The 15116-nt window shown below is 36.5% G+C and overlaps 1 protein-coding gene across 2 annotated transcripts in view; it reads left to right on the forward strand.

Moving 5' to 3' along the window:
- The window catches only part of BEND2 (BEN domain containing 2), a 65696-nt gene extending 50837 nt beyond the window's left edge, over window positions 1-14859 (forward strand). For both annotated transcript variants that reach the window (XM_070783602.1, XM_070783603.1), the window contains exons 24-28: window positions 2206-2406; window positions 3663-3775; window positions 5907-6123; window positions 8703-8903; window positions 12022-14859. In XM_070783602.1, coding sequence (XP_070639703.1) covers window positions 2206-2406; window positions 3663-3775; window positions 5907-6123; window positions 8703-8903; window positions 12022-12218 — 929 coding nt within the window. In that variant the 3' untranslated portion in view covers window positions 12219-14859. The remainder of the gene's footprint in view (window positions 1-2205; window positions 2407-3662; window positions 3776-5906; window positions 6124-8702; window positions 8904-12021) is intronic.
- Window positions 14860-15116: the final 257 nt, after the last annotated feature.

A 15116-nucleotide genomic window follows, 5' to 3' on the forward strand; every position in this document is an offset into this window, starting at 1 on the left:
AGTATGTACTATGTGCAAGACACTGTCCTGATCAACTGACATGCCTCATCTCTATTAATATTCATAATGACTTCATGATGTAGCTACTTGTATTACCCACATTCCCAAAATCACAGAGCTGGTGAATGGCAGTTCTGGAACTCTAACCCAGTTCTCTCTGACTTTAAAGTTCATGTTTCTTAACATCTCTTGTGTTGCCTATCAAGCCACAGTGGCAGAGATGAGAACACCCCAGGTTCCATGGCCTCTAAGGTCAAGTCTTCCTAATACTTAATAGTTACATGTACCTACTTCTAAGTAGGTAATCTATTATTAATATCCATGGGTAGGGCTCGACATACTTTTTCTGTAAAGGGCTGCTGCTGCTGCTGCTGCTGCTAAGTCGCTTCAGTTGTGTCCGACTCTGTGCAACCCCATAGACAGCAGCCCACCAGGCTCCCCTGTCCCTGGGATTCTCCAGGCAAGAACACTGGAATGGGTTGCCATTGCCTTCTCCAATGCATGAAAGTGAAAAGTGAAAGTGAAGTTGCTCAGTCGTGTCTGACTCTTCCTGACCCCATGGACTGCAGCCTACCAGGCTCCTCCGCCCATGGGATTTTCCAGGCAAGAGTACTGGAGTAGGGTGCCATTGCCTTCTCTGGTAAAGGGCTAGATAATAACTATTTTAGGCTTTGTGGGCCATCTAGTGTCTGTCACACCCACTCAGCTCTGCTGCTGTAGTATGAAAGCAGCCACAGGTGTAGGTAAGTGAATCAATGTGGCTGTGTGCCAACCCAACCGTATTTACCAAAACTGGTGGTGGGATTGTCCTGTGGACTGTGGTTTGGTGACTGTCATCCCAGAGGAGACCCTTTTTCTTTAAATTATTTTATTACCCAAACTAGAAGAAACTTAAAAAATTGTGTTCTTTGTATAAAGTAGGCACTGTGATATGCTGTTGTTAGAAGTATAAATTGGTGAAAACTTTCTGAAGGGTAATTTGTTTAAAAATCTGTAAAAGTATTTATTTTACTTGACTCAGTAATCCCACTTCTATCCAAAGGTATAATAAAAAAGATTTGCATTAAGATTTTGGTACAAGAATTAATTTTTATAGACTTATGAGAAATTGGAAACAGTTCAATAAGCAATCATAGAGAATTAGTTACGTGACTCCTGGTATACCACGATATATGAGGCAGTAAGCATAACAGTTAAAAGCATGGACTACTGAGTCGGACTGCCTGTGTTCAAATCCTGGCTTTGTGTCTTACTAACTATATGACCTAATATTCTCTGACCTAAATATTAGTTTCTTTATCTGTGAAGTGACAAAAATTATAGTGCCTACTTTATAGAATTGTGAGGATCAAATGGGATAATTCATTTAAAGCTCTTAACACAATGCACAGAACATAAGTGCAACATAAATATCACTTGTCAGGAAAATCATGATGATAGGAATACAGACTTGGAAAAAAAAGAAAATGGAGAAATATGCAAAGTATAATGATAACTGGAAAAAAGCAGGATCCAAGCTACATATAAGGTATAGTTTCAGTTTTGTGTTGAGAAAAAAACAATAGAAAACATTAGGTTTGAGGCACTTGGCATAACACCAGACAGACTTAGCTTATAAAACTAGCTCTATAACCAGCAGCATGATCTTGTTCAAATAACTTACCTCCGTTGGGCTTCAGTTTCTTCATCTGTTAAGTGAGAATAGGTTGTTAGGATGATGAAACTGAGCTTATAGATGTAAAATGTTTAGCATAGTGCTTGATATATAGTAGATACTTTATAAATGCTATTTAAAAAATTTTCAAATTATATCCACTCACACTTTCTAAATTGTCTTCAGGGACCATATACTCACTCAGTAATATACCTCTGAGTGTACTTTTAGAATTTAGAAGGGAGCAATGGGATCTCAGAGCAACGTGATTGTATATGCACCTGTGGCCTAAGAATTAAATTTATTCAAGACAATGAACTGATTAGTTCAAGTACAGCAAATTCAAGACTAACAAAGGTGAAACCTGCTAACAGTTATGTAGATGGCATCAAATAGACTCATTTAAGAAAAAGATGAAATAAGTATAGAAAAAAATTCGCCCAAGTAGAAAATTTGTGAATTAAAAATCAATTAGCTTAATATTCTTAGACTTTATTGGTAACCTTGCATGAAAAAAACAAGGATTTTAATTTTCCCCTATATTTTTAAAGGATATCTTGGTGATCCAAGAAGAAATGTGACAATGAGTGATACTCATTTGATGGCTGTACAAAAGAAGGCCATACCTAGGCACGCAGCCTGCTACTTGGTTCGTATTTTGTTCTCCAAGGAAATCCTGACTTCCACCTCAGTAGGTATCAGTTCCCAAGGTTGCCAATCCCTGGATCCAAACAAAATAGCTGCAATAAGAGGTATGTAGGGACCTCCTTGGAGGTCCAGTGCTTAAGACTCTGTGCTTCCACTGCAGAGGGTGTGGGCTTGATCCTTGGTCAGGGAACTAAGATCCCACATGTCACACAGCATGGGGGAAAAAAAAAAAGATGTATGTAAAGTCATTATAGGATCTTTGCTCATTTAGTTATCTGATGGGTGTTATTGATAGTTGAAGAAATAATGAAGTGTGTGTAAATCTTAGAACTGTTCACTTTTTCACCTTGTCTAACCTAGATTTTTACAATTTAGTAGTGTATAATGGGTAGCAATTTCTAAAGAATAAAACGTGTTCATAGACTGATCAAATAAGGTAAACTTTATTGGTTATAGTTGCTTATGGTTAATACTAGGTCAATTCTTAAACTTTATTGGTTATAGTTGCTTATGGTTAATACTAGGTCAATTCTTCAGTGCTGAAACTTGGCACTAAAAAATAAAGAAAAAGCCAAAATAAGAAAAAGTGGGAAAATAAAGCACGTTTCATTGCTAGGAACTGACAACACAGAAATAGCATCTCATAATTAATCCACTCTGGCCTCCTGCCTTCTTGTCTTCCAGTAATGTGTATGGAGGTCCTGGAACTCATAGGCACTAAGAATACAACAATGAATAAGTAGTTCTGACCACAGGAGTTCACAGTCTAGAAAGGGGCACATTGGGGAAACAGATCAATTCCATTCCAGTGTGGTAATGTGGAAACTCAGAGAGCAGAGCACCTACTTTGAGGGTATTAGGGAGGACTTCCTAAGGACAAGACATTTAGAAAGATTCCTTAGCTACATAAAGAAAACAGGAAGAGTATTCTAGGCAGAGGGAGTAGCTTGTGGGGAAGATAGACATGTAATATGCACAAGTAACTGGATCATGATGTGATAATGTTTGTAATAATACTGTTTTCTCCTTACAGGTTTCCTTCTGTGTTTAGATCTAATTTATCCATAGGGTTATTAAAGGGTATTAACACCTGAAATAATTGACTTTTTGTAACACATTTTTTTCTCTAAAGCACCAAAACCTCATCATGGGCTCCTTAGGTCAGTGTTTTAGGGAATTGCACATTAGAAGAAATGAGATATTCAGCTAAGCATCCTCTTTGAGTAGAATTCCTAAACTCTTAGTTAGAGAAAAGAATGACAATGAGAAAGAGAAAATTTCAGTATTTTAAATAAAATTTTTTGTCAGTTTCTTTGTTCTTTCCCTCTTAATTTTCGTGAATTCTTGGTGCTATTTGCAGAACATCTGGCAGCAGTTTTTCCCAACTATGATTTGAGTGAACATGGAGAAGAGTGGCAAGCCTGTATTTCCAGTGTCAATTCTCTGATCTGCAATTTAAGTTCAAGAATACTAGTAAGTGATTTTTTTATCTAAATATGGTCACTGCTGTATAAGTACATACTGCATACAACTCCAGAACTGATTGTATTGACATACAAGATCTTCAGTCCATGTGCTCAAATTCTTGTTTATTTAATTTAGAGGCAAGGTGTGTTCTCTTGCATCCTGTCTGTTTATTTAACTCTTTGACATTTTATGCCCCATAAAAATATCCTAAAGATAAAATAAATACAGTGTTATAATTAGTATATTTCAAGCCAAGGGTTACACCAGAAAAAGATTTCAACTACAAAGATATTTGGCAAGTCTTTTTCAGGATCCCACTGAGTAACACATAAAAGAGCAGACTGTGGTGCTACTTAGCTGTTCTAATGGTAGTTAGGAATGGCACAGAAGAAAAGGAAGGTACTTCATTACTTGTTCACCTTCAGTGATGGCAGAAACTGGTGAAAATGATGCATATCATGAGGTTAAGTTTTCACAGATATTTTATAATCTGTATAGCTACATGGTAAGTGGGACTCTGACTTCTCTCTCACGATCCTGTCTTCAGAGTGCATTTGAGTTTTTTTTTTTTTTTTTTTTTTTTTTAAACACAAACAGGTCAGTAGGGAAGAGAGTCATGTCTATTGCCTTCTGATGAAGCATTTAACATAATGACAATTCCTAACTTCCACCCACCTCTCTAAAGCCTCCATTTTATTCTCACCATATCTAGTCACTCCTGTGTCTCTAGAGTAAGTTGATGGAAACTGTTTGCCAAGAATATTTGTAGCTGAGCTTATATTTTCTTGGTGAATGGCTTGATTTCAGTGATAACTCAAGCACCATCTGTATGAAACCAAATCTGCTTATTTTTCACATTCCCTTTTATATCCTACAAAAATTACACCTTAAACATTTGAATGTAAAATTATGATACTGCCTGGAAATGGTAATTTGAATATTGCTTAGGCATCAGAAGAGAAGCAGCATCTGCCAGTGCCTGCTGTGTCCTTAATTAGGAGGAAGGATAGGTCCTTACTACTCAAAGTGGGTCCGTGGACCAGCAGCAGCACTGGAAAGCTTGTGAGAAATGCAGTCTTGAGTTTCATACCAGACTAACTGAAGCAGAATTTGAATTTTAGCCAGACCCCCAGGTGATTTTTGTGCACATTGAAGTTCTAGAAGCCCTAACCTAGAGCAGTGGTCAACTCTAGGTGTATGTTAAAAACATGTGAGTCACTTAAAAAAAAAAGTAATGCTGGAGCTCTCCCACTCCCTCCACCAGAGATTCTGGTTGAATTTGCCGTGAGTGGGGCCCCAGCACTGCTTTAAGAAAACACAAGATCTCTAGGGTAATTCAAATGCTCAAATGTACAGCCAGATTAGAAGACCACTGGGGAAAGAGAAAAAAAAGAAAAAACAACCTCAAAGTTGTCATCTTTGAGAAACTCATGTATTCATTTATTTATGATATGTTCATTAAGCACTTATTTTGTGCCAACAACTGTTGTTTGTTGTTGTTTAGTCACTAAGTTGTGGTGTCTTGACTCTTTTTGCAACCCCATGGACTGTAGCCCTCTGTCCATGGGACTCTCCAGGCAAGAATATTAGAGTGTGTTACCATTTCCTTTTCTAGGAGATCTTCTTGACTCAGGGATTGAACAATCGTTTCTGGCATTGGCAGGCAGATTCTTTACACTGAGCCACCAGGGAAGCCCATTTAGTTCATTAGACTGCTACTAAATCCCCCAAGAGCCTACTCATTGGAAAAGACCCTGATATTAGAAAATATTGAGGGCAGGATGAGATGGTTGGATGGCATCACCGACTCAATGGACATGAGTTTGAGCAAACTCTGGGAGATGGTGAAGGACAGGGAGGCCTGGTGTGCTGGAGTCTGTGGGATTAGGAAGAGTCAGACAGTGATTGAGTGACTGAACAACAACAAAGTCCCCCAAGAAGCAGCGAGTCATGGCAGCTGGAGGAGGAATCCACCTATAGTTTTATTTCATGCCACACAGGATTCATGTGCTTCAGCCCAGCTGATTAGAAACAGTTGCTTCCTCATCACCCTGGAGGGCTCTGGTAGATGATGAAGCATGTCCGTATTTTCCCACTATGGGACTTTGTTTATAGATACAATTTTGTGTTTCAACAGAAAACTGTTGATAAGAATGGAGGGCCTACCAAACACAAAAGAGATTCGAATGATGAAAGAGATGGTGATGACGGTGCAAGTAGTTTCCAGGTTTCTCAGCCAGAAGCTATCTCAGAAACAAGAGAACATGGGAATTCTCCCCAGAACAGCAGAGCTTTCCCTGAAGGAATTCAAGAACCTTCCACTGATGGTACAGCAGTCTCTTCTGAAACACTAGGTGAGTGTTAAAATTCTCTTGCTGATAAATGTTGAATCTCAGTGATACATTTGTGGGGCTTATATTTTTCTGTTTACTTTTATGTGTGTTTGAAAATTTTCATGAGAAAGCTAAACAACTTAAATCTCTTGTATCTGTGGTTAATGAACTATAGAGACCTAGTTCTGAGACTGATAGTTTTTAACATTAAACTAAGTCTAGTATTTTTCCTTTGAAAAGTGGTTCTCAGCTGATTCCTTTGACTGGTGTGAACTCTCTCAGGTTAGTCACCTTTCTCTGCAGGTAAAAGAGGAGCTACAGCTGGATGGTCCAGGAGCAGTTCGGGGTCTTGCTCTGTGTGTGCCAGGCACATTGTAGATGCTTCATAAAGTGTTTTTGCATGAATTAATGAATCTCGTTCATCAGAACACTGGCCCTCACTGCTAGCTAAGTGGTGGAGGCATAGCCTGCTTTGTTAGTGTCAAGTAGAGTGGGTTCTGTAGGTGACTGTGCACTCACACCTTGCATTGCCTTTCCCCAGGATGCTGGAATTTAGTGGCACCTGAGGTAGGAAAACTGTTTTCTGTCTTTCCCTGGCCCTCCATATCAGCCCTAAGTAGACTATTACCTATGAATCTGATCAGACAAAATTATTTAAATAATGTATCTTTATAGTATATTTTTTCCATTATAATAAGGCTGTATGTACACCATGGAAACAAACTCTGGTCAAATTATACCACCACAACAAAATCACTGGGTGAATAGTTCCTAGATTAAAAGGAGCAGAGGACACACAGCCACAGGCAGGAGCCTGAGCAGCCCTGAGACCATGGCATCTGGGGTCCACTGATATCTCTGGGGCTCTGTGTCTGTATCTTCCATGATTTTTAGGTTCTAGTTTTCTGTTGTCATTGTTCAGATTCCCAGGAGAGGGAATCCAGTTTGGGCAGCTTAGGTCACAGGTCTCTGACCCTGACTCAGCTAGAATCAGAGGACAGGACAGCTAAGCAGATGGTGAGCCAGGCAGCCATCACAATTTATGTGTAGTCTATTACGCCATTTTATTGAAAACTGGAATATATTTCGGAGGAAAGAAAAGTTTCCACAATTAAGATACCTTAACAAACTATTGTGGATGTTTTAATTTTCTCCCAGCATTTTTTTCTTATGAACATTTTAAAGACTTATGGTCTCCGTATAATTACTCTTCTTTTAAATATATGTTTTTCCTTAAGAATATCCAGTCTTCATAATCATTTCATTTTAACAGGCATATAACATTTCATTGAGTAAGTATAACATAATTTATTTAGCTACTTCCCTCTTTTTGTTGTTATTTTTTGTTTTTCATTTGAGGACTTTTTAGAGAAAATCATCAATCATGAAAATCATGCCACCAAAAAAGAAGAATTGTACATATTTTGGATTCTTTTAAATTACATCCTCAGAATTTGAATTACCAGGTTAAATAGTATTTACCTTTTTTTCTGAACTCAATATATATTGCTAGATTAACCTTACAGATGTTAAGTCTTTGGACCCACTGAGTGAATTTTTAAAATAATTTAATCTCTCTTGCCAATTGTTGGATCTGGGTGATTCAACAGTTTATACTCTCACCCCTTAAATGATGGATTTCCAAGATGAAAAATATGTTTATTGTAAGAATCATATGTTTGTCTAATATATTTTCTTGAACAAGTAATTCTTTGTTATATGTACAATATAATATTTTTAAGTATGGTTAATTTAATCACTATGGACTGAAGAAAGACGGTAATGATTAGGCTATAGAGTTGAGAAATAAAAACAGGCTTAAAATTTATTTTTAAGTTCAAGTAACTTATCTAAAATACAATATTCTAAGATAAGTTTGTTGATATTTGAATGATAAACAATACCAAATAAAAAACCCTACATTTAAAAATTATAAATATTTTAGTAAGAATCATGATCCTTAATTTTGAAAAAGCCTTTTTTATAAGTAGGAAAACAATTAAGGAAAACTAGTTAGAATTTTTGATGCAATAAAAATTAATTTTAAATAATTACTTAGAATTTGTTACCAAATGTAATGTTAAAACTGATTATATCCTAAAAGGTAGCAGAGTACTGAATTGTTCTCTTAACAATCAGAGCATGTACCATTGTATCAGGAGTGATTCCTGTCTCATTTCTAATGCTGTCTCATGATACACTAAAAAGTTAAAGCTTTAATTTTTTTAGCCTCTCAATTTCTCATTTTTTTAATTGTAGAAATTTTTATTTGAACTTCATTCCATTGATAGATCAGCTTAGGTAAAACTGACATCTTAACTATACTGAATCTTCCAATTCATTAGCACAGTGTAATAGGCAGAATTCTGAGGTGACTTCAAGATCGCTGTTTGTGCATTGTGCATGCTGAATGCATATCCCCTTGAGTGTATCCTGCTAATGAATGTTAAATCCACTAATCCACACTCAAGGGGAAATGCAAGCTCTCAAATTCTTGAGCCTTGAAAGTTCAGCAAAATCAACTTTTCTATTACAACGTTTTAAAAAACTTGAACCTAACATTTGCCATGAAAATCGACATCTTTCTCTTTTGCTTCTAGAATATCTTGGAGATCCACGTAGAAATATACAGATGCCAAAACCACTTCTGATGACAGCAAAAGAGAAGTCTCGCCCAGATCTGTCAGCCAGATACCTTATTCTCAGCCTGTTCACAGAGGAAGTCCTGATAAATAGTGTCCATGGCAGTACGGAGTTTGGAGTGTACTCCCTGAACGCCAATAAGATTAATGCTCTTCGAGGTTTGTTACATGTTGAATATGTGAGAATAAATAAAAGCAAAGTGTGTTAGAGAGGATAAAGAAAAATTTATTCAGTTTGTGTAAGTTTTGAGGAGAGAGGCTGCTCTTTTACTAATTCCATTAGGGTGTGACAGGAGCAGGTTCATGAATGTGTTTCTTTTTGCCTTTGGGTTCTCGGGGCTAATTGCTCTGTCTTGAGCAGCATTATTAGAACAGGAAAGGCATTATCGACTGTGACTTCTGGTATGGACTGCCAGATGAATGGAAACTCAAACACCTTCATTTACTGGGGATCAAAATTGAAGGCTGCTGGGCTTTATCAGTTTGCAGAAGTGTCAACAATAGTACAGGAGGTTAATTTGCTAGTTTTCCCTTGTGCACATGAGCATAGTATAGTCTTTATCTATGACATAAATAGATGAAATAATAAAGCTTCCAGCAGCAACTCTGTGAAATATTAAATTTAGACCAAGCAGTAAACAGAATATTTCTTACTTATGTCACTGGTACCCAGCAAAGATACAGTTCTGAGCCCTGGCCTAATCTCAGTTGGCTGGTTCCTGCCTTCATATCACACGTTGCACATCCATCAGATTTGAAGAACACTTGTGTTTCACACTACACTAAAGAAATCTGACTTACAGCACCTTTTGTAAGCATTTGCTATCTCATCTAATCCAGTTGTTTTCAAACTTTTTTTTTATTGCAACCCATAGTAAGAAATATGTTTTACATTGTGACTCAGTGTGTGTGTGATTTTTTAAAAAACTGAAGCAAAAATTTCACAAACAAAACTTACTCTTTCTATAACAGTTATGTTTCAATATTTTCTATTCTATTAACTTTTAGTAAAAAAAAGTGCTGCTATTACTGATTTCACGACCCAGAAATTGGTCACAACTTGCAGTTTAAACATCACTGAACTAACCCACCAGGCAAAAAATCAAAACCCATTTCCTCTTACCTTACAGTAAAAAAAAAGAACAGTTTGTAACCAGTTTGGAAATGAAGGTGTTTATAGAAGAAATAATCTTTCTAATTAAAAAAATGTGTTTTAACTGCTGATTGCTGATTGGTATCAGCAATGGGTAAACCTCATTATTCTTCTATTCTCATTTCACTTTTTATCCTAAGATTTTATAATTTGGAGGGAACTCTTCTGGAAATTAGTAGTCACTGATAAATATGTCCAGAAGCCAAAGATATTGATGTCATATAAGAAACTAGTATGTGATGCTCTCTGAGAGCTCAGTTATAATTTAAGATCTCTTTAGAGAATGGTCCATATGGAGAAAGTTAATAGGCTGTATATTTGTAATGAGCAAACAACCCTTACTCCTGCCCCTCTCCCCTCCATTTCTATTATAGCAATAGGAAGTACATTAGGTCCTCTAATACAGCAAATCTTTCAGAGCAGGCATTCCCACCAGCATCTGTCACCTTTGATTCACCATATCTCTTTACTGTGGGATTTTTCAGTGGAGACTAACTCTGGAGTTAAGCATTTCTTATGTGCACAACCAAAATCTTTCCCCACTAAGAAACTTTTATGACTAATGTTTCAGATAATACATTTTGGGAAACAACCAACCAATTTCGGTTCCTCATTGCAGTCAATAATAAAATAAAAGCTTTCAATAGGAAGCTTTGCAGGTACTTGTCTTCCAGTCTATTATCTGTCCCAGTTTTGCTGTCTTTGGGAGATGGGACAAGCCTGCTTTCCATAACTTCTTTTTTGTTAATAAAAATATGAAGCAGGATAGAACTTGATGCTGAATCCAGTGTTATACCACTAAAGCCTCCTTCCAGGCTACCACTGATCTGTTAGCCCTTTGAATATGAAAGCTTTTTTACTTTGTCACATGACATGCTAAAAAATTTGGACATACACTGTGTTTATGGCATTGTCTTGATTTCCCAGCCTGTTATTTAAATTTTAAAAATCTATATTATTTGACCAGAATATATTAAATATCATCACTTCAACATGTAATCAATATAAAAATTACTGACAAGATCAGATCAGATCAGATCAGTCACTCAGTCATGTCCAGCTCTTTGCAACCCCATGAATTGCAGCACACCAGGCCTCCCTGTCCATCACCAACTCCCGGAGTTCACTGAGACTCACGTCCATCGAGTCAGTGATGCCATCCAGCCATCTCATCCTCTGTCATCCCCTTCTCCTCCTGCCCCCAATCCCTCCCAGCATCAGAGTCTTTTCCAATGAGTCAACTCTTTGCATGAGGTGGCCAAAGTACTGGAGTTTCAGCTTTAGCATCATTCCTTCCAAAGAAATCCCAGGGCTGATCTCCTTCAGAATGGACTGGTTGGATCTCCTAATAGTTTACCCTTTTTCCAGCCTATTAATCCTATTGAAAAGCAGATGACATTAATGTAGCCAAGTAATGCTGGCCTGTAGTGATTGCCAGATCTTTTTCTAAGAGCTCAAAGGTCCTTAGGAAATTACCTAAGAAAGTATCTAAGAGCAGCTCTGTTCTTCTGGTTAACACCTGTCTTCCCCACCTTTCCCTTTGTCCTCCCACTTTCTCTAAGAGTGCTCCTTGAGGTATGTTGCCCTGTCACATTTTGTTACAGAAGTTTTCATTTAACTGCAAGATCTAAAGACTCTTATTTCTTTTGTCTGAGATAAACCAAGCAGTGGCAAAGAATTTAGCAGTCACAGCTTCTTGCCTCTAAAATTATGAAAGACACTGCAGCCTCTGGTGTATTAGAGCCTTATTATTAATAGCATGTCTTTATGATACAATGAATAACATGCTAGATGTGTGTTTGATAAATTTAAGAATAAGGAAAGTTTATATTGGGCACTGAAGAGAGCAGAAGGTTTCCATCCTGGTTACATAGTAAGATGATGGGATATTGGTTTGTGTGTGTGTGTGTGTGTGTGTGATTGAAGAATGGTGCTATTTCATATTATTATCCTTTCAGATGAAAAGATTGTTCAGCTAATTTAATGAAAGTTACAGTCCATGTGTTTTAATTAAAGTCTTAATGACCTTTTCACAGAAAGAGAAATAGTACTAAGGTTGAATAAATTCATTTCTCTGAGAAGTGATTTCTAATTAATTGTCATATTTTTGGACTTTACCACCAGAGTTTCTCCAGGAAATCTACCCGACTTGTGATCTATCAGAAAATGGATACGACTGGAAATTGTGTGTGATGGCTATCAATAGTTGTATCTATAGTCTTAGATGTAACCTGGAGTGGCCCACATATGAAATACAGTTACTTCCACCAACAGCTCCTTCAACAGAGTCCAAGCCAAAAGATCCCGACTTAGCTGACTAAATGTTAGCCATCCAACCTTTTCTTTTTTGCTATTGTACCACCCTGTAAGTTTCTCAAGTTATTAACTCCAAAATTAGCCTGTTGTAGTAGCATTGTAGATCAGTATTCACACTTAAAGAAATAACCTACGTTCTTTTTTTGCCCACAAGGAAGGCAGAATTGCATTAGGAAGATAGGCGATGTTTCATTTTATGAGTAAAGTGATGGGCAGTATTCCAATAAGAACCTCTCAATAAGAGAATGGTAGTAAACTCCTAAAGATTGTTATTATTGCTGTTTTAATGTAGAGTGAAAATAGTACATTTAGTTCTTAATGACAGATGTAATCTGAGTGTTAGTGATGCAGATATAAGTAGTGACATAGAGCCATACTTGGTTAGGCGAACCATAATACCAAGCATGGGAACTTGCTGGTATTGACACTCAGTATGTCAAGTGATTCTGCAGTACAGAGCTTGAGTTAAGCTAGATTGTTATTATTGCTGTTTTAATGTAGAGTGAAAATAGTACATTTAGTTCTTAATAACAGATGTAATATAAGTGTTAGTGATGCAGATATAAGTAGTGACATAGAGCCATACTTGGTTAGGCGAACCATAATACCAAGCATGGGAACTTGCTGATATTGACACTCAGTATGTCAAGTGATTCTGCAGTACAGAGCTTGAGTTAAGCTAGATTGTTATTATTGCTGTTTTAATGTAGAGTGAAAATAGTACATTTAGTTCTTAATAACAGATGTAATCTAAGTGTTAGTGATGCAGATATAAGTAGTGACATGGAGCCATACTTGGTTAGGCGAACCATAATACCAAGCATGGGAACTTGCTGGTATTGACACTCAATATGTCAAGTGATTCTGCAGTACAGAGCTTGAGTTAAGCTAGATTGTTATTATTGCTGTTTTAATGTAGAGTGAAAATAGTACATTTAGTTCTTAATAACAGATGTAATCTAAGTGTTAGTGATGCAGATATAAGTAGTGACATAGAGCCATACTTGGTTAGGCGAACCATAATACCAAGCATGGGAACTTGCTGGTATTGACACTCAGTATGTCAAGTGATTCTGCAGTACAGAGCTTGAGTTAAGCTAGATTGTTATTATTGCTGTTTTAATGTAGAGTGAAAATAGTACATTTAGTTCTTAATAACAGATGTAATATAAGTGTTAGTGATGCAGATATAAGTAGTGACATAGAGCCATACTTGGTTAGGCAAACCATAATACCAAGCATGGGAACTTGCTGGTATTGACACTCAGTATGTCAAGTGATTCTGCAGTACAGAGCTTGAGTTAAGCTAGATTGTTATTATTGCTGTTTTAATGTAGAGTGAAAATAGTACATTTAGTTCTTAATAACAGATGTAATATAAGTGTTAGTGATGCAGATATAAGTAGTGACATAGAGCCATACTTGGTTAGGCGAACCATAATACCAAGCATGGGAACTTGCTGGTATTGACACTCAGTATGTCAAGTGATTCTGCAGTACAGAGTTTGAGTTAAGCTAGATTGTTATTATTGCTGTTTTAATGTAGAGTGAAAATAGTACATTTAGTTCTTAATAACAGATGTAATCTAAGTGTTAGTGATGCAGATATAAGTAGTGACATAGAGCCATACTTGGTTAGGCGAACCATAATACCAAGCATGGGAACTTGCTGGTATTGACACTCAGTATGTCAAGTGATTCTGCAGTACAGAGCTTGAGTTAAGCTACACTGTTTCAGAAGGGCAGTATGGCTTACATATAACCAAAAAATTTTGCAGATTCTTAATTTCAGATTAATTCATCCAAATTAGTCTTTGGCTTCACTATTCACTATTATTTTGCAAATAATTTTACAAACTATTAGTAATACAGTTAATATATAAACGTTAATTTATACCCTAGGCAAGGTTAACTTTCAAATTGTACATGCAGATTTAAAATTTGATTTGTATTTTGTGGTATCTCAAATATTTCCTGTATTAGAAGTAGAATTACAAAAACAAAAACTGCATATTTGCAGAAATTTTTCAAGATTTATATAGTTAGCTCTATTATGGTGTTTGTTTACATTAGTTACTAGACCAGCCCCGTCCAATAGAACTTTCCATTGTGTTGGCAAAATTCTATGATTTTACATTGCCCAACATGGTAGTAGCCACCTGTGGCTTTTGAGTACTTTGAGATGTGGCTACTTAGATGTAGGAATTACCTTTTAAATTGTATCTCATTTTAGCTAATTAAAATTAAAATTTAAATAGTCACATGTGGATAGTGGTTATTATATTAGATAGCACAGATTAGAATGCACATTTTTTTAAAAAGTGTTTAAAATTGTCCCCACAGTTTGAGTCATAGTTATATACACACTGGAGAAGGAAACAGCAACCCACTCCAGTATTCTATTCTTTCTTGGGAAATCCCCATGGATAGAGGAGCCAGGTGGGCTACAGTTCATGGGGTCAAAAAGAGCAGCTGAGTAGCTTTCACTTCACTTCCATATATACATAATTTTAATATCATACCCATTGAGCAAAATAAGTTTCATAAAGGTGTTTCAGATCTTATTTAAACTAAATTATACCTTTTGTATCCAGAACAACAACAATGTTCAAAATTTCACAGGTCAGTTTTGTTATTGTATTAGTCCAATATTAAACATTTAAAATGCCTGTTCATAAGACTTGTTTTTGATAAATATATCTTTAGTGTATTGTTTTCAAAATAAATACAATAAATAAACATCTTGTTTTCTTAATAGATGCTTTTTTTTCATGTAATTTTATAGAACTTTTACTAATGTCATCTATACCTATTCCCTGGTGGCTCAGATCATAAAAGAATCTGCCTGCAATGTGGGAGACCTGGGTTTGATCCCTGGGTTGGGAAGATCCCCTGGAGAAGGA

Source organism: Bos indicus, chromosome X (genome assembly GCF_029378745.1).
Source record: "Bos indicus isolate NIAB-ARS_2022 breed Sahiwal x Tharparkar chromosome X, NIAB-ARS_B.indTharparkar_mat_pri_1.0, whole genome shotgun sequence".
Taxonomy (NCBI): domain Eukaryota; kingdom Metazoa; phylum Chordata; class Mammalia; order Artiodactyla; family Bovidae; genus Bos; species Bos indicus.